The 20,792-nt window shown below is 33.4% G+C and overlaps 2 protein-coding genes across 2 annotated transcripts; both read right to left on the bottom strand.

Annotated features, from left to right (window-relative positions):
* Positions 1-5,504: 5,504 nt before the first annotated feature.
* Positions 5,505-8,615, bottom strand: LOC128640544 (trypsin-like). Its single transcript, XM_053693014.1, has 5 exons — positions 8,576-8,615; positions 6,791-6,944; positions 6,289-6,542; positions 5,912-6,048; positions 5,505-5,654 (listed from the first exon to the last, which is right to left on the bottom strand). Exons 1-5 carry the CDS (start codon positions 8,613-8,615, stop codon positions 5,505-5,507), a joined length of 735 nt encoding a protein of 244 aa, XP_053548989.1.
* Positions 8,616-17,413: 8,798 nt separating this feature from the next.
* LOC128639661 (trypsin-like) lies at positions 17,414-20,536 on the bottom strand. The gene is made up of 5 exons (XM_053691786.1): positions 20,494-20,536; positions 18,680-18,833; positions 18,195-18,448; positions 17,818-17,954; positions 17,414-17,563 (listed from the first exon to the last, which is right to left on the bottom strand). Exons 1-5 carry the CDS (start codon positions 20,534-20,536, stop codon positions 17,414-17,416), a joined length of 738 nt encoding a protein of 245 aa, XP_053547761.1.
* Positions 20,537-20,792: the final 256 nt, after the last annotated feature.

Below are 20,792 nucleotides of genomic sequence, written 5' to 3'. Positions count from 1 at the left end.
ACACAACAAAGCCTTTGCTAGCTACAAACACGAATATTAAATACCGCATGCGCACGGCTCTAAATGATGTATTCTCCATCATAGAAGTAAGCCTGTTGAACAACATGCTTACTGAATGGATGATGTTCAGAAAGCATGATTAGAGGACCGCGGGGGGCAGGAGGGGGATCGCATTAGAATGTAATATAAATTCATTCATTGTAAATATTTTTTAATATACGTGGTCAGATGGAAATGTGAGTAAATTTTAAGGATAACACACAGATGAGACTGATAGATTTATGTTACACAGAGTTTACCATCACTTTACAATACCTATGTATCTTTGCTTTTAGTGCAGAGATTCAATAAAAACTATGCCATGAAAATGTGATGATTAATAGAGATTTGGAAAACTACCGGTGTGTCTTGTTTATTTTGCTTATTTAATATTCTCCAATAACCCTTTCATGCTAGGTTAAATTTGTCTACATCGAAACAATGTTCTGATGTAAACAAATTGAAATCACGCGATCGTGATTGCGATTGTGAGATTTCAATGATGGGATTGGGTCAGGGGGCAGGCCTACAACACTTGGCACGCCCACCATGACCCGATCCCATTCAAGAATCGCTGTTAGCTTTAGTACAGCCAAACGGCTAGGACGTTGCATGCCGTCCTAACGGCGCTAAAGCCCAGCGCAAATAGGACGGCATGCAATGACCCAACATCGGGAAGAGGTTTTAAAGAAGAAACTACAGGTTTTTTTTATTATTATATGGAGATCCCTAGATATTTCTAAAGAGTGTTTGGATCAGGTGACAATATCCCATGCATGTAGCATAGATTTATGGTTTTATGGTAAGCTACTATTCGGGGAGATCATAAGCAAAGACTAAGGCACGCAGAAGAACTGCTTTAATAATTATACAGAGTGTTTTGTGGGTTAAAATGTAATTCAAGTTCCCAAATATAGAAAATATGTTCAAGAGATTGACTGAGAAGGTTAAAGATATTACACATAGTTGTTTTAAAATGCACAAAAATTGTGAATCTATCTGAAATGTTATCTGTGTTTTTCAGCAGGGGTTATGAAAGGGGAAATAGAAAGAATAACTCTATGGTGTCAGGGGAAACTCATGTAATCAAACATGGCATAAAAACATAGCCAGGAGAAAAGCTACATTTAAATAAAACGCTCACAGGAATGCCATAAACTTGGAATTCAATAAATAAATAAATCAATACATAAATACAAAATGTGTTAAATGTTTGCAGTGACTGAAAAGTCACTCAGTAAGTGAAATAATCCAAGGGCTAAATGACAAGTAGAGAGACATTGTTCTCTCTATTAAGGGCTCACTGCACATGTCTGAACTGGTATTACAAGTTGAAATAAAAAATGCAGAGTGACAGAGATAGACTCAGGCGCGTTAACTTCTGGAGTTTTTATATCACGACTCCCTTTCCACTTCTATGGGGCGTGCGGAAAAAGCCTTTTCTCTTTATCGCTCGTGTGCAAACCTGAAGCGGCACTAAACAAAATGTGTCTATGTGACAATGAAATACTTTAAATTCCTATCTTAAAAACATAGACATTTCAAGTATTAAAAACACTATTTGACTGGGAAGTTTGTGTATATATATATTTAATTTATATATAAATAGGTGTGTATACATGTCAATATAGGTGTATATTTGTGTATATATGTATGTATTTACTTTTATAAACACATAAATACACATGTATACATACACACATACACATATTTAGACATATATATTTTCTGTATATACACCTTTGATCCCTTCCCAGTGAAACACCATGTTAAACCCTTTTTAAAAAAAAAAAAAAAAAAATCAATATAAAAGATACTTTTTATTATAAAATGTGTATATATGTGTGTAATACTTTATTTGAAAATGTTTTGCATGTCTTTTGTGAAACTTTATTTTAACATTAACACTTTAATTCAGCACTATTTTGTCTTTCGCTCTAGTGCAACCCCTAATTTTCAACTGTTAATATCAGCAATATTTAGCGTGGTCTCAATCTTCAAAGAAAGAAAAGGACGCACTAAACCTTCTCTGGTAAATTTGTTTTACCATGGAATTGTAAAATCAATTTGTGACCTAATTTTAGTGTATGACCCCACATTTCTAAGTCATCCATTCCATGACAACCCAAAGAAAACAAGACCACCAGTTTATGGGGAAGAAAAGGCAGCAGCTTATTTATAAACAATCAACAAGTTAAACTTTTATTATAAACATTTATAACCTTTCTTTATCTTAAAATACACACAGTGCTTGCTTATTGTCCTCTCTCTAAGCCCCCACCCTCTTTTTGGGGTGGGGCGTACACCATCACTTTTCTTCCTGTTACCAACAACCGTACCAGCCATTATCCATCAGGCGTAAGCCTCAATAGACCATAGCAAGCACCCCGCCATAGCTGCGACAACCAACCTCTTCAAGCCCTAATTTGGGGAGGGTGGGCGGGCAAACACCTCCTTCCATGCTGCTCCTGGGCTTATTTGTGATGTACCTCTTCAGGGGAGGGATATTTAACACCTTCACTTAACCTCCAGCCCATTTCTTAGAACCTTCCATTCCTTTAATTAAGTGGGGGTCAAATGTGCCCTTATTCCACTTCTGTCAACCAGGCTTTTCTTTCAGTGATATTGATATCACATCCAGCAGTAGCATTAGAGCTCCACTTGTAATTTGAGTCTAAGTGTGCTTTAGTTCCAAAATGTAATACATTAAGATAAACACCATCCTGCCCTAAAGTATTCCTAGAAGGCCAGATTTCTTGGAGTGTTGATTCATCTATTTTCAGATAGGAAAATATTGTTAGGGCTTATGTATTTGAGAAAACCTGCATTAATATTATGTAACAACTATCGAAAGCTATATGGCATCTTATAGTTTAGAATTTTTATTTATTCTAAGGTTTAACAACATCCTAGACACATTTCTCCACAGACTCACACCTCACACCAGCACAGCCATTCTACAGGCATATCATCAGACTACAGAGATTTGGAAAAAAAAAACATTTTAACAAGGTAACTCACCTGGCTGGTCTCTCTCCAATCAAGACACTGAGTGCAATTATTACTTATTTCTGTTGGGCTATCATGGAATTATTTCTAAATCTCATTGTAATATTTCAATCTTTTATTCACCAAACTTTGTTTCAAAAACTCTCCTCCCACCCTCTGTGCTTCAAACCACTCCTCCCCCCTAAACATTCTCACCAGGCATGTTTACCCTTCTTTCTCTCTCTCCACAGACTCACACCTCACACCAGCACAGCCATTCTACAGGCATATCATCAGACTACAGAGATTTGAAAAAACAACAACATTTTAACAAGACTCACACCTCACACCAGCACAGCCATTCTACAGGCATATCATCAGACTACAGAGATTTGGACGCACTAGCCCTCCAGTCCCTTCCCACCACCAACCCACCCTAGTGTTCACAAGGTATACACACACCTTCTAACAGTAATTATGTGCAGCTGTCACTAATATTTAAGAATAGAGAAACCAATTCAGACTCACAGCCTCTGTACTGACATTTTACCACATTCTTTTACACTTTTCAAAACCTCTTTTGCTCATTCACCAAACACTTTTTCCCCTATGTCATCACTCACTCTCAATTCACTCTGCCTTATATCAGACTTATTTCCCTTCTCCCTTACCTTCTGTGTTCATTCCCTCTCCTTTAGATTGTAAGCTTGAGAGCCTCTCTACCTGCAGGCCACTTTGTATTTAAAGTAAACTACTACTGATTGTGCTCAAGGGCAGGGCATTCCTCTCCTTTTGTATAACTCAATTATTGCTCCTACAACTGTAATGTACCCCAATATTGTACTTGTTTGTGTATTTAATGCATCCCTGTAATGTTTTATTCTTTGTATAGCGCTGCGTAACCTGCTGGAACTTTATAAATAAATGATAATAATAATAATAATTGTATTTTAAAGCCATATTTAATTTTCTGGAGCATATTTGGTTGATGTTCTTATTTGCAAGTTTATTTCGGTATTCATCTTCCAAATATTTAAGCAATACTTGATTTCATTTAATCTAAATTTTAGATAAAGATCCCTTCAAGTGAATGGCTGCTTTTCTGGGGAATGCTGCTGGTAGAGGGCTGATTAAACCTCAAATAGCAAAAGTTCATGATTAGTTAAAGTACCTTTAAATACAGTATAATTGCATAAAAACAAGGTCATAATAAAAAGACGATGCAATAGCACTTGTTCTGAATTTTAAATGAGCAGTACATTTTTTTTTCTGTCAAAATTCACAATTTACTTCACCTTGCCGGACCCTATATCATGTGACAGCCATTGGTCAATTACAGACTCGTATATGCATAACCTGTAAACTTCTGTGCATGCTCAGTAGTAGCTGGTAATCGCTTACCAAGTGAAAATAGTTTTTTTTGTGTAATTATGTGAGAGGAACTTGTTATAGTAAGTGATGATACATAAGACCTGCTTTAGTAAATAAAGTTGGAACTTCCCCATATTTAATGCTTTTTGAATACTTGCATATAGTCAAATAGTGACCCTTTTTTCAGAAGGCTTTACATTTATAAATTAGGATTTCACCTTAATTAGAAGCTGGTCATTCCTACATATGTATTTACAATATGTGTGAGAAACCAGGGCATCTTCATTAGGTATCAGGTGCAAGTGTACTCCTGAATTCAACCCAAAGTTTCAGTGATGTACAAAAATAGATGTTCAATGCACATCCCAAACCTTCATCAATTTCACAACTTTTCACATTTAAACACAAACATTTGTGTTTCAATTTAAAGGGACACTGAACCCACATTTTTTTTATGATTCAGATAGAGCATGAAACTTTAAGCAACTTTCTTATTTACTCCTATTATCAAATTTTCTTCATTCTCTTGGTATCTTTATTTGAAATGCAAGAATGTAAGTTTAGATGCCTGCCCATTTTTGGTGAACAACATGGGTTGTCCTTGCTGATTGGTGGATATATTCATCCACCAATAAAAAAGTGCTGTCCAGAGTGCTAAACCAAAAAACCCCTTAGATGGCTTCTTTTTCAAATAAAGATAGCAAGAGAACGAAGAAAAATTGATAATAGGAGTAAATTAGAAAGTTGCTTAAAATTGCATGCGCTATCTGAATCACAAAATAAAAAAAAATTGGGTTCAGTGTCCCTTTAACTTTCTGTTGCTACTTCACGCTGCATTTTAATACTTTACCCTTTGCCTTGGCTTTCCCTGCTTATTATTATTATTATTATATCTCTTAATGATGCATTGCATCATTTTGCCCCTTTTTAAGTGTAAAGCTTCCCTTTAAAGTCCTAAAATATTTGCAAAATTATACTTATATATACACAAGACTCAATTCATAAGACATGTAAAATAAATAACCTATTTATTTAAAATATCCATGGGAAAGATCATCTTATGTTAAATTAAATCCAGTCAGGATATATCTCGTAATACAAGAGCTTTAGTTGGCAGCGATGGTGTTCTGGATCCAGGAGACGTAGTTGCAGACCTTGGTGTAGACACCAGGATAGTTCCTGAGAGCACAGCCATAGCCCCATGAGACAATACCCTGCAGCTGTCCGTTACACACCACAGGTCCGCCAGAGTCACCCTGAAAGAAGGAAGATTATTATCACAGAGAATTCAACTCTTAATTATAATCTTAATCATATTAGTTGTGAGCATCTAAAGGAAATTGTACATCTATATGTCAAGTCTAAAATAAAATGTGTTTTATAGACTGTATCTAAAAACAAATGTCAAAAATAAAACAAATATGGAAATAAAATATTATCATTTGCAGAAGAAAAAAAATGCAATTATAATGCACTGTAAAAAAGCTCCATCTATGAGGACAGGCGATGTTACCTGGCAGGAATCCTTGCCACCTTCCAGATATCCAACGCAGATCATGTTGTTGGTGATCTCTCCTGGGTAGGCACCGGTACACTGGGCAGTAGTCAGGATGGGGGCGCTCACGCACTGCAGGAGATCTGGGTAGTTTGCTACAAATGAAACAGACATTTATATAATAATTTTATTAATAATTATGATTTAAAAAAACTGAAAAAAATTATTTTTGAAAATTATTTTTTCTTGTATATTTTATTTTGATCAATAAGTCTGTTAGAAATATTTAATATGGGAAAGACTCTTTTAAAAACATCAAATAGTTCATGTCTGTTTGCATCAACTGATATTTTCTTAAAACATTGTAAACTGTGTATTTAGTAATTTTTACTCACTGCCACTGCTGAGTGTGTTTCCCCAGCCAGAGATCAGACAGCTGGTGCCAGCGGCGGCACATCCAGAGGGCAAAGCTACAGCCTTCACATAGGAGTTCAGGGTAGCGGCAGAGGCGAGCTTGATGAGCATGATGTCATTGTCCAGGGTCCGGGAGTTGTAGCTGGCATGTCTGATGACCTTGGCAGAGTTGATGAACTGCTCTGTGCCCTCACTGGTAACAATGTTGTGCTCTCCCAGTCTGACCTGGATGCTTCTGCAGGTGTGATGAGATCAAGAATTAAAAAGGAATGTATAACACAGTCTTAAATAAAAATGCCTTTTATAAAAGCAATAAATATAAAAGGCATATTTAAAGCATCCAGTCATGAGAAAAGTTGTAAAGCCTAATGAACTAAAGTTAACTCTTTAGAATTAAATAAAGAAATTAAAATACCTTTGAAAAGTACACAAAAAACAAACAATATAACTTATAACATAACGAAAACAATTCATGTAACTTACGTTTTGTAGCAGTGAGCAGCAGACACAACCCACAGGCTGTTAATCAGGGACCCACCACAGAAATGGTAACCGGAGTTCAGAGACACCTGATACGGGAGAGCATTTTTGCCACAGGTGTAACCTCCTACAATCTTATCATCATCATCAAATGCAGCTGTAGAGTAAGACATTTAAAATTGATATTTTTATAGGGGTTACTAAAGGATGCTTTCTAACTAAGGGATGGTTTTAAAATAGGTGCCAGCATGGAATGTAATCATAGTATTATATTGTAATAAAATTATACAGAACAATATTAAACATAGTTTCCTAATTCATTTATTAAGAAAAATATTTTGAATGTTTGAGAGAAAGTGCCATAAATAATGCTATAGATATTTATTTCTGATTAACAAATAGTTTGTATCATTAGTGAATATAGGTTAGTATATCAATGCTATTTACAATTTCTTAAATAATTGTTAATAATTTTAATTAAAAAAATGTCTATTAAAATTAATGCTGAATAAGTGTTTTAATTAAAAAAATAACAATTCAAAAATATAAAAATTAAAGTATGATGTATTTAATGTGTGACATACAATCAATACATCAATACAGCTAAACTTGATTTATTCATTCAATATTCATTTAGTACAGACAAATGGTTAGCATATGTAATTTGTAATGAATTTTCAATAACATTCAACAATCCCTAATAAAATACTTGACATTTTTAAATATTTTAAATACAAAGTGGTTTTAGTGTTTCAAAAGAAAAGTTTTAGATACATAAAATAAATTATACATTTTCAATTTATAACTTAAATTTCATACACAACACATATCATATCCCACTAATCTGAAAGTAAAAGGCATGAATATATTTATGTATTGGTTACAAAGAGTTAATATGATTAGATATAATATATTGGTCAGTCTACATCAACCCAGTTGTCAGAACTTCAGTACACATTGTTCTGCTAAAGGCATTGACATATCGGATTATTTTAATTGACACATTTAACTTCTTATCAGATAAATACCTGGATTAATTTATCATCTAGTGATTGAATGTAATTTTTTTTAACTATTTTACAAAGTAGAGCAAGTCTTTTAAATTTTGGGCAATAACAAAAGTTTTACTTTATTTTGAGAAACTTTTTAAACTCACAATTTGGTATATTTGAGAGGGAAACAAGTCATTGAATATTTAAAAATAAAATGGAAAATTATTGAGTACGAATATTATTGAAAAAACAGATTAGTTTTGTTTTTATTTTTGGACTTATTGATTTAAGATTATTATTATTAAGATTTCTCAGTGAGAGTATTTGCTTGTATTAACATAATAATGGGGTGTCTGTTTTGTTATCTATAAAATTGGCAGAAATCATAATATAAAAATGACTATGTAGCTACAATTTTCAGTTGTATCACCCATTACTATATTACACAGAGAGGCTTGGAGGAAATATGGTTTGTTTCAGTCCAACAAACGTTTAATGCGTACTGTTGTCTTTCAACTCATAGTTGATATATTATCCTTTACCAAAATGAAACACCACAACTACTTTGCTTTTCTCTATATTCCAATACAAATTTTTACTAATTTTGCTTAAAATATTTTTATTTAATTGTATTTTGCAATTAATTTGCATTCTACTTAAAATGAAATAATACAAAAAATCAAGAGCACTGGGTTATATGTAAATAATAATTTGATTGATAGAGAGATTGGTTGCTGCCTGGATTGAGTTCCTGTTATAATCTACTGGAAATAATGTTTTCTATTTCAAAACTTACCAGCTACTCCCAGGAGCACACAGAGCAGGATAAACTTCATCATGGATATTTGTTAAGGAATAATTTTGTTGTAGACCAGCTTGGTATTTATACTATTTGTTAATGTTAATCATTCTAAACCCAATACTTTTTTCCATTACCATATCACAGTATGGAAACATGATCTAGTTAATCTATACACAATGTATAGATGTGAAGAGGAAGCTTATCAACAAACTTGCTATTTTAGTTATAGAAGGTACGCAAAGAAGGTTATAGAAGGTACACAAGGAAGAGATAAGCTAGCTAAAGATATTTGTAAATAAATATTTATAACAGACACTCATTTCACAGTTATTCTAAGAAAAAAAACCCACTGAGTACAGAATTACGCCTTTTGAAGAATTCATAAAATTATTTTATAACTCAATAACAAGTCTCTCCAAATATGTCAGAGATTTTCACCCAATAGTCTAAGTAAGTGTTCTACACCACTGTTTGAGACCTATAACTATAGTAAAGTACAGAAGAAAGCTACACGTTAACGCACATTCATCAGCTTTTATGACCACCAGGGCAATTTTAAGTATAGACACTCATCTATAAAGACATTTATTTTCTGAAATAAAAGAACAAATAAACAAACAAACTTTAAAGCACTAAACCCATAATAATAAAATATAGAGAAATTGGAAAATTATACTATAAACCAATGCAATTATTTCAAGTCAATTTACTGTCCTGGACTTTTGCTCAACACCTATGAATATTACAATGGTTAATTTTCAAAGATGCCGTTCATCATCTCTATTATTTATTTCTCCTGATTTATAAAGCTATTATAATATGCAATACATCATAATACTGATATTTAATAACTAGCCAACAAACAAATAAAACAGAAACTCAAGTTCTTTGTGGATTTCATAGAGAGTTTAATTAAATTAGTTTATTAAAGGGAAAGTAAAGTCCAATTTAAACTAGAGCATGTAATATTAAACAACATTCCTATTTACTTTTATCATCAAATTAGCTTTTTTCTCTTGGTATTTTTTGTTTAAAGCTAAAGCTATGTAGGCTTCTAGGCTGATTTCTGACTCTGGGGCTGTGAATAGCTAATAACATGTACTGTTTGTTTATGTGTGCATTATAGATAACATTGTGCTCATTCTAGTGGAGTTATTTAAGAGTCACTCTAACTAATGGGAGTGCAAGTCTGTCAAAAAATCTGAGATAAGGAGTCAGTCTGCAGAAGCTTAGATACAAGGGAATTACAGAGGTAAAAAGTATATTTCTATAACATTTTTGGTTATGCAAAACTGGGGAATGGTAAATAAAGGGATTACCTTTCTTTTTTAAAATAACAAATTTGGTGTTGATTGTCCCTTTAAGATAAATTTTATTACAACAATATCAAATGGAATAACTGGGATCTTTCTTCTTAACTGCACTTCATGTAGTGTTCAAAACATGTGCATATCTCTTCAACAAAGACTTACATTAGAACAAAGAAAAGTTCATAATAGAAGTAAATGGAAAAGTTGTTTAAAATGTCACGCTCTCATTTTTTTGTGTGTTTCATGTCCCTTTAACCCCTTAACTGCCAAGGACGTACCAGGCACGTCCTACAAAAAGTGGTCATAAACGACCAAGGAACATACCTGGTATGGCCTCAGGGGTCTCAAGCGGGGGAAGTGATCTCGATCACTTCCAGCCGCTTTCAGGGCATTGCAGTGATGCATCAATATTGAGGCATCGTGCAATACCCTTTTTTAGGCAAACTGATGCAGAGAGAGCCAGCGATGGTGCAGATTCGTTGGTGGCGTGGGAGGGATACGAGGGAGGCGGGTGGGCGGCCCATCGCTGGTGAAGTTCCCGATCCTGTTCCTGCGGTCTGCATGAGGGGGCGGGGGAACGAGTGCGCACGCTACATTAAGTGCTAATGCTATGTATGGGAAGGAGGGGGGGGGAATAAATGTTGCAAAAGGGATCTGGGAGGGGGAGGGTATTGAGTGGGGGGGGGGTAGCTACACTACAGAAAAATGTTTTTTTTATTTTGTTTTATAAAGCAAGGCATTTTTTTTTAGCAAACTGGGTTCTGGATCCCAGAGAAGTATTTACAACTATTTGTGCCATAATTGCACAAGCGGTTTGTAAATAATTTCAGTGAGAAACCTAAAATTGTGAAAAATGTAAAAAAATTTTTTCATTTGCTCGCATTTGGCGGTGAAATGGTGGCATAAAATATACCAAAATGGGCCTAGATCAATACTTGGGGTTGTCTACTACACTACACTAAAGCTAAAATTTACCCTACAAGCTCCCTAATTAACCCCTTCACTCCTGGGCATAAAACACGTGTGGTGCGCAGCGGCATTTAGCGGCCTTCTAATTACCAAAAAGCAACCCCAAAGCCATATAAGTCTGTTATTTCTGAAAAAAGGGGATCCCAGAGAAGCATTTACAACCATTTGTGCCATAATTGCAGAAGCTGTTTGTAAATAATTTCAGTGGGAAACCTAAAGTTTGTGACAAAATTTGTGAAAAAGTGAACTTTTTTTTTTTTTTATCGCATTTGGCGGTGAAATGGTGGCATGAAATATACCAAAATGGGCCTAGATCAATACTTTGGGTAGTCTTCTAAAAACAAATATATACATGTTAAGGGATATTCAGGTATTCCTGACAGATATCAGGGTTCCAATGTAACTAGCGCTAATTTTGAAAAAAAGTGGTTTGGAAATAGCAAAGTGCTACTTGTATTTATTGCCCTATAAATTGCAAAAAAAGCAAAGATCATGTAAACCTTGGGTATTTCTAAAATCAGGACAAAATATAGAAACTATTTAGCATGGGAGTTTTTTGGTGATTGTAGTTGTGTAACAGATTTTGGGGGTCAAAGTTAGAAAAAGTGTGGGTTTTTTTTCCATTTTTTCATCATTTTTTATATTTTTTTTTTAGTAAATTATAAGATATGATGAAAATAATGGTATCTTTAGAAAGTCCATTTAATGTCGAGAAAAACGGTATATAATATGTGTGGGTACAGTAAATGAGTAAGAGGAAAATTACAGCTAAACACAAACACTGCAGAAATGTAGAAATAGCCATTGTCATTAAGGGTAAGAAAATTGAAAAATGGTCCGGTCATTAAGGGGTTAATTGTCTTTTCTTTTCTTGATTCCCAAAAATTCCAATAGAGGACAATCTTTTAATATTTATGTTCTTGTTGTTAATAAAATAAAACATTATTTTTAATAAATGTCATCAAGTTTATTAATATTTTATTCCCAGTCCACTATTAAAAATGTTTTAGCTAAAACCATAATTTTTAAGCCTCATTCCCACCCAGCAGCCGGATAAATGTCTTTCGGATTATTATCCGTCAGACAAATGTCCGTCGGACAAGTGTCCGTCGAATAACAGTCCAGCCACAACTATAAAACTTACCTTAGTGTTCTCTGGAGAGCATGGAGAGAGTGCTAATATAAGTATCACCTGTAGCTACAATACGTACCTTATTGTGCTCTGGAGATCATGGAGAGCGCACTAATGTAAGTATCACCTGCAGCTACAATACTCACCTTAGTGTTCTCTGTAGAGCATGGAGAGTGTGCTAAGGTAAGTATTAACCCCTTAAAAATATGAAAGTAAACAAATAAATACTGACGATTTTCATCAGTATTTTTTTATTTTCTTTCTTTTTTGTTTTGTGCATTCATTCAGATTCTTGTGACGAATGTGCAATTGTCCGAACGTGAATGCACATGTCTACCAATTAAAAAACAAAATATTACAATTGTAAGATTGTATAGTATTTTTTTATAGGATATAATATATATATCTGATGTTCCACTGTTCAGAGCTGCCTAAACTGTTGATACTTTTTAATTAGAAAAAGTGAGATATCTTCAAGTTGATAATTGTTGTAGAAAATGATAATGTAAGTTCTATATATTTACATATAGTATTAAAAAGAAATGATGTATGCATGCAGGTGCTAGGGTGTTTATATGAATTTATGTATTTATTTATCTTATTTCATTATTATTTTCTTATAGGATCCACTAAATAAAAATGTGTTATCCAAATAGGTAAATAGGCCCCTTTTAAGTCCAGATTCACAAAATAATTCTGCAGGTCAATACAGCTGATGTACCTTAAAGTGATGGTAAACATTTTATTTTTAGTACATACTTATATTTTGTGCCGTTTATAATAATGCTCTAGCACCTCTCCACCCCCATAACTTCACTTCTACAAACAATATGACATGCATTGTGATCCCACCAGCTGAACACAACAAAGCCTTTGCTAGCTACCAACACGAATATTAAATACCGCATGCGCACGGCTCTAAATGATGTATTCTCCATCATAGAAGTAAGCCTGTTGAACGACATGCTTACTGAATGGATGATGTTCAGAAAGCATGATTAGAGGACCGCGGGGGGCAGGAGGGGGATCGCATTAGAATGTAATATAAATTCATTCATTGTAAATATTTTTTAATATACATGGTCAGATGGAAATGTGAGTATATTTTAAGGATAACACACAGATGAGACTGATAGATTTATGTTACACAGAGTTTACCATCACTTTACGATATCTATGTATCTTTGCTTTTAGTGCAGAGATTCAATAAAAACTATGCCATGAAAATGTGATTAATAGAGATTTGGAAAACTACCGGTGTGTCTTGTTTATTTTGCTTATTTAATATTCTCCAATAACCCTTTCATGCTAGGTTAAATTTGTCTACAGCGAAACAATGTTCTGATGTAAACAATTGAAATCACGCGATTGTGATTGCGATTGTGAGATTTCAATGATGGGATTGGGTCAGGGGGCAGGCCTACAACACTTGTGACCCGATCCCATTCAAGAATCGCTGTTAGCTTTAGTACAGCCAAACGGCTAGGACGTTGCATGCCGTCCTAACGGCGCTAAAGCCCAGCGCAAATAGGACGGCATGCAATGACCCAACATCGGGAAGAGGTTTTAAAGAAGAAACTACAGTTTTTTTTATTATTATATGGAGATCCCTAGATATTTCTAAAGAGTGTTTGGATCAGGTGACAATATCCCATGCATGTAGCATAGATTTATGGTTTTATGGTAAGCTACTATTCGGGGAGATCATAAGCAAAGACTAAGGCACGCAGAAGAACTGCTTTAATAATTATACAGAGTGTTTTGTGGGTTAAAAATGTAATTCAAGTTCCCAAATATAGAAAATATGTTCAAGAGATTGACTGAGAAGGTTAAAGACATTACACATAGTTGTTTTAAAATGCACAAAAATGCACAAAAATTGTGAATCTATGTGAAATGTTATCTGTGTTTTTCAGCAGGGGTTATGAAAGGGGAAATAGAAAGAATAACTCTATGGTGTCAGGGGAAACTCATGTAAATCAAACATGGCATAAAAACATAGCCAGGAGAAAAGCTACATTTAAAATAAAACGTACACAGGAATACCATAAACTTGGAATTCAATAAATCAATAAATCAATACATAAATACAAAATGTGTTAAATGTTTGCAGTGACTGAAAAGTCACTCAGTAAGTGAAATAATCCAAGGGCTAAATGACAAGTAGAGAGACACATTGTTCTCTCTATTAAGGGCTCACTGCACGTCTGAACTGGTATTACAAGTTGAAATAAAAAACGTAGAGCGACAGAGATAGACTTAGGCGCGTTAACTTCTGGAGTTTTTATATCACGACTCCCTTTCCACTTCTATGGGGCGTGCGGAAAAAGCCTTTTCTCTTTATCGCTCGTGTGCAAACCCGAAGCGGCACTAGACAAAATGTGTCTATGTGACAATGAAATACTTTAAATTCCTATCTTAAAAACATAGACATTTCAAGTATTAAAAACACATAACAACATATTAAAATTGATTTAAAATTATATTGTATAATTCAATGTATTTAACTGGGAAGTTTGTGTATATATATATTTAATTTATATATAAATATGTGTGTATACATGTCAATATAGGTGTATATTTGTGTATATATGTATGTATTTACTTTTATAAACACATAAATACACATGTATACATACACACATACACATATTTAGACATATATATTTACTGTATATACACCTTTGATCCCTTCCCAGTGAAACACCATGTTAAACCCTTTTTTTTTTTTTTTTTTTTTTTAAATCAATATAAAAGATACTTTTTATTATAAAATGTGTATATATGAGTGCAATACTTTATTTGAAAATGTTTTGCATGTCTTTTGTGAAACTTTATTTTAACATTAACACTTAAATTCAGCACTATTTTGTCTTTCGCTCTAGTGTAACCAATAATTTTCAACTGTTAATATCAGCAATATTTAGCGTGGTCTCAATCTTCAAAGAAAGAAAAGGATGCACTAAACCTTCTCTGGTAAATTTGTTTTACCATGGAATTGTAAAATCAATTTGTGACCTAATTTTAGTGCATGACCCCACATTTCTAAGTCATCCATTCCATGACAACCCAAAGAAAACAAGACCACCAGTTTATGGGGAAGAAAAGGCAGCAGCTTATTTATTTATAAACAATCAACAAGTTAAACTTTTATTATAAACATTTATAACCTTTCTTTATCTTAAAATACACACAGTGCTTGCTTATTGTCCTCTCTCTAAGCCCCCACCCTCTTTTTGGGGCGGGGCGTACACCATCACTTTTCTTCCTGTTACCAACAACCGTACCAGCCATTATCCATCAGGCATAAGCCTCAAAAGACCATAGCAAGCACCCCGCCATAGCTGCGACAACCAACCTCTTCAAGCCCTAATTTGGGGAGGGTGGGCGGGCAAACACCTCCATCCGTGCTGCTCCTGGGCTTATTTGTGATGTACCTCTTCAGGGGAGGGATATTTAACACCTTCACTTAACCTCCAGCCCATTTCTTAGAACCTTCCATTCCTTTAATTAAGTGGGGGTCAAATGTGCCCTTATTCCACTTCTGTCAACCGGGCTTTTCTTTCCAGTGATATTGATATCACATCCAGCGGTAGCATTAGAGCTCCACTTGTAATTTGGGTCTAAGTGTGCTTTAGTTCCAAAATGTAATACATTAAGATAAACACCATCCTGCCCTAAAGTATTCCTAGAAGGCCAGATTTCTTGGAGTGTTGATTCATCTATTTTCAGATAGGAAAATATTGTTAGGGCTTATGTATTTGAGAAAACCTGCATTAATATTATGTAACAACTATCGAAAGCTATATGGCATCTTATAGTTTAGAATTTTTATTTATTCTAAGGTTTATCAACATCCTTGACACATTTCAGAGGATAATTGTATTTTAAAGCCATATTTAATTTTCTGGAGCATATTTGGTTGATGTTCTTATTTGCAAGTTTATTTCGGTATTCATCTTCCAAATATTTAAGCAATACTTGATTTCATTTAATCTTAATTTTAGACACAGATCCCTTCAAGTGAATGGCTGCTTTTCTGGGGAATGCTGCTGGTAGAGGGCTGTTTAAACCTCAAATAGCAAAAGTTCCTGATTAGTTAAAGTACCTTTAAATACAGTATAATTGCATAAAAAACAAGGTCATAATAAAAAGACGATGCAATAGCACTTATTCTGAATTTTAAATGAGCAGTACATTTTTTTTTCTGTCAAAATTCACAATTTACTTCACCTTGCCGGACCCTGTATCATGTGACAGCCATTGGTCAATTGCAGACTCGTATATGCATAACCTGTAAACTTCTGTGCATGTTCAGTAGTAGCTGGTAATCGCTTACCAAGTGAAAATAGTTTTTTTTGTGTAATTATGTGAGAGGAACTTGTTATAGTAAGTGATGATACATAAGACCTGCATTAGTAAATAAATTTGGAACTTCCCCATATTTAATGCTTTGTGAATACTTGCATATAGTCAAATAGTGACCCTTTTTTTCAGAAGGCTTTACATTTATAAATTAGGATTTCACCTTAATTAGAAGCTGGTCATTCCTACATATGTATTTACAATATGTGTGAGAAACCAGGGCATCTTCATTAGGTATCAGGTGCAAGTGTACTCCTGAATTCAACCCAAAGTTTCAGTGATGTACAAAAATAGATGTTCAGTGCATATCCCAAACCTTCATCAATTTTACAACTTTTCACATTTAAACACAAACATTTGTATTTCAATTTAAAGGGACACTGAACCCAAATGTTTTCTTTGTGATTCAGATAGAGCATGAAACTTTAAGCAACTTTCTAATTTACTCCTATTATCAATTTTTTTTCATTCTCTTGGTATCTTTATTTGAAATGCAAGAATGTAAGTTTAGATGCCGGCCCATTTTTGGTGAACAACATGGGTTGTCCTTGCTGATTGGTGGATATATTCAACCACCAATAAAAAAAAGTGCTGTCCATAGTTCTGAACCAAAAAAAAACCTTAGATGGCTTCTTTTTCAAATAAAGATAGCAAGAGAACAAAGAAAAATTGATAATAGGAGTAAATTAGAAAGTTGCTTAAAATTGCATGCTCTATGCTCTGAATCACGAAATAAAAAAAATTGGGTTCAGTGTCCCTTTAACTTTCTGTTGCTACTTCACGCTGCATTTTAATACTTTACCCTTTGCCTTGGCTTTCCCTGCTTATTATTATTATTATTATATCTCTTAATAATGCATTGCATCATTTTGCCCCTTTTTAAGTGTAAAGCTTCCCTTTAAAGTCCTAAAATATTTGCAAAATTATACTTATATACACAAGACTCAATTCATAAGACATGTAAAATAAATAACCTATTTATTTAAAATATCCATGAGAAAGATCATCTTATGTTAAATTAAATCCAGTCAGGATATATCTCGTAATACAAGAGCTTTAGTTGGCAGCGATGGTGTTCTGGATCCAGGAGACGTAGTTGCAGACTTTGGTGTAGACACCAGGATAGTTCCTGAGAGCACAGCCATAGCCCCATGAGACAATACCCTGCAGCTGTCCGTTACACACCACAGGTCCGCCAGAGTCACCCTGAAAGAAGGAAAATTATCATCACAGAGAATTCAACTCTTAATTATAATCTTAATCATATTAGTTGTGAGCATCTAAAGGAACGTGTACATATCTATGTCAAGTCTAAAATAAAATGTGTTTTATAGACTTTATCTAAAAACAAATGTCAAAAATAAAACAAATATGGAAATAAAATATCATTTGCAGAAGAAAAAAAATGCAATTATAATGCACTGTAAAAAAGCTCCATCTATGAGGACAAGTGTTGTTACCTGGCAGGAATCCTTGCCACCTTCCAGATATCCAACGCAGATCATGTTGTTGGTGATCTCTCCTGGGTAGGCACCGGTACACTGGGCAGTAGTCAGGATAGGGGCGCTCACGCACTGAAGGAGATCTGGGTAGTTGGCTACAAATGAAACAGACATTTATATATTTATTTTATTACTAATTATGATTTAAAAAAAGTGAAAAAAATTATTTTTTAAAATATTTTTTTCGTGTATATTTTATTTTGATCAATAAGTCTGTTAGAAATACTGAATATGGGAAAGACTCTTTTAAAAACATCCAATAGTTCATGTCTGTTTGCATCAACTGATATTTTCTTAAAACATTGTAAACTGTGTATTTAGTGATAGTTACTCACTGCCACTGCTGAGTGTGTTTCCCCAGCCAGAGATCAGACAGCTGGTGCCAGCGGCGGCACATCCAGAGGGCAGAGCTACAGCCTTCACATAGGAGTTCAGGGTGGCGGCAGAGGCGAGCTTGATGAGCATGATGTCATTGTCCAGGGTCCTGGAGTTGTAGCTGGCATGTCTGATGACCTTGGCAGAGTTGATGAACTGCTCTGTGCCCTCACTGGTAACAATGTTGTGCTCTCCCAGTCTGACCTGGATGCTTCTGCAGGTGTGATGAGATCAAGAATTAAAAAGGAATGTATAACACAGTCTTAAATAAAAATGCATTTTATAAAAGCAATAAATATAAAAGGCATATTTAAAGCATCCAGTCATGAGAAAAGTTGTAAAGCCTAATGAACTAAAGTTAACTCTTTAGAATTAAATAAAGAAATTGAAAAGTACACAAAAAACAAACAATATAACTTATAACGAAAAAATTCATGTAACTTACGTTTTGTAGCAGTGAGCAGCAGACACAACCCACAGGCTGTTAATCAGGGACCCACCACAGAAATGGTAACCGGAGTTCAGAGACACCTGATACGGGAGAGCATTCTTGCCGCAGGTGTAACCTCCTACAATCTTATCATCATCATCAAATGCAGCTGTAGAGTAAGACATTTAAAATTGATATTTTTATAGGGGTTACTAAAGGATGCTTTCTAACTAAGGGATGGTTTTAAAATAGGTGCCAGCATGGAATGTAATCACAGTATTATATTGTAATAAAATTATACAGAACAATATTAAACATAGTTTCCTAATTCATTTATTAAGAAAAATATTTTGAATGTTTGAAAGAAAGTGCCATAAATAATGCTATACATATTTATTTCTGATTAACAAATATTTTGTATCATTAGTGAATATAGGTTAGTATATCAATGCTATTTACAATTTCTAAAATTACTATTTATATGTTTCTTTACAATAATTGTTAATAATTTTAATTAAAAAAATGTCTATTAAAATTAATGCTGAATAAGTGTTTTAATTAAAAAAATAACAATTCAAAAATATAAAAATTAAACTATGATGTATTTAATGTGTGACATACAATCAATTCATCAATACAGGTAAACTTGATTTATTCATTCAATATTCATTTAGTAGAGACAAATGGTTAGCATATGTAATTTGTAATGAATTTTCAATAACATTCAACAATCCCTAATAAAATACTTGACATTTTTAAATATTTTAAATACAAAGTGGTTTTAGTGTTTCAAAAGAAAAGTTTTAGATACATAAAATAAAATTATACATTTTCAATTTATAACTTAAATTTCATACACAACACATATCATATCCCACTAATCTGAAAGTAAAAGGCATGAATATATTTATTTATGTATTGGTTACAAAGAGTTAATATGATTAGATATAATATATTGGTCAGTCTACATCAACCCAGTTGTCAGAACTTCAGTACAGATTGTTCTGCTAAAGGCATTGACATATCTGATTATTTTAATTGACACATTTAACTTCTTATCAGATAAATACCTGGATTAATTTATCATCTAGTGATTGAATGTAATTTTTTAAACTCTTTTATAAAGTAGAGCAAGTCTTTTAAATTTTGGGCAATAACAAAAGTTTTAGTTTATTTTGAGAAACTTTTTAAACTCACAATTTGGTATATTTGAGAGGGAAACAAGTCATTGAATATTTAAAAATAAAATGGAAAATTATTGAGTACGAATATTATTGAAAAAACAGATTAGTTTTGTTTTTATTTTTGGATTTATTGACTTAAGATTATTATTATTAAGATTTCTCAGTGAGATTATTTGCTTGTATTAAAAAAATAATGGGGTGTCTGTTTTGTTATCTATAAAATTGGCAGAAATCAAAATATAAAAATGACTATGTAGCTACAATTTTCAGTTGTATCACCCATTACTATATTACACAGAGAGGCTGGAGGAAATAAGGTTTGTTTCAGTCCAACAAACGTTTAATGCGTACTGTTGTCTTTCAACTCATAGTTGATATATTATCCTTTACCAAAATGAAACACCACATCTACTTTGCTTTTCTCTATATTCCAATACAAATTTTTACAAATTTTGCTTAAAATATTTTTATTTAATTGTATTGTGCAATTAATTTGCATTCTACTTAAAATTAAATAATACAAAAAAATCAAGAGCACTGGGTTATATGTAAATAATAATTTGATTGATAGAGAGATTGGTTTCTGCCTGGATTGAGTTCCTGTTATAATCTTCTGGAAATAATGTTTTCTATTTCAAAACTTACCAGCTACTCCCAGGAGCACACAGAGCAGAATAAACTTCATCATGGATATTTGTTAAGGAATAATTTTGTTGTAGACCAGCTTGGTATTTATACTATTTGTTAATGTTAATCATTCTAAACCCAATACTTTTTCCATTACCATATCACAGTATGGAAACATGATCTAGTTAATCTATACACAATGTATAGAGGTGAAGAGGAAGCTTATCAACAAACTTGCTATTTTAGTTATAGAAGGTACGCAAAGAAGGTTATAGAAGGTACACAAGGAAGAGATAAGCTAGCTAAAGATATTTGTA

The sequence above is a fragment of the Bombina bombina genome, chromosome 9 (genome assembly GCF_027579735.1).
Source record: "Bombina bombina isolate aBomBom1 chromosome 9, aBomBom1.pri, whole genome shotgun sequence".
NCBI lineage: Eukaryota > Metazoa > Chordata > Amphibia > Anura > Bombinatoridae > Bombina > Bombina bombina.
This window is presented reverse-complemented; position numbering and strand designations above follow the sequence as displayed.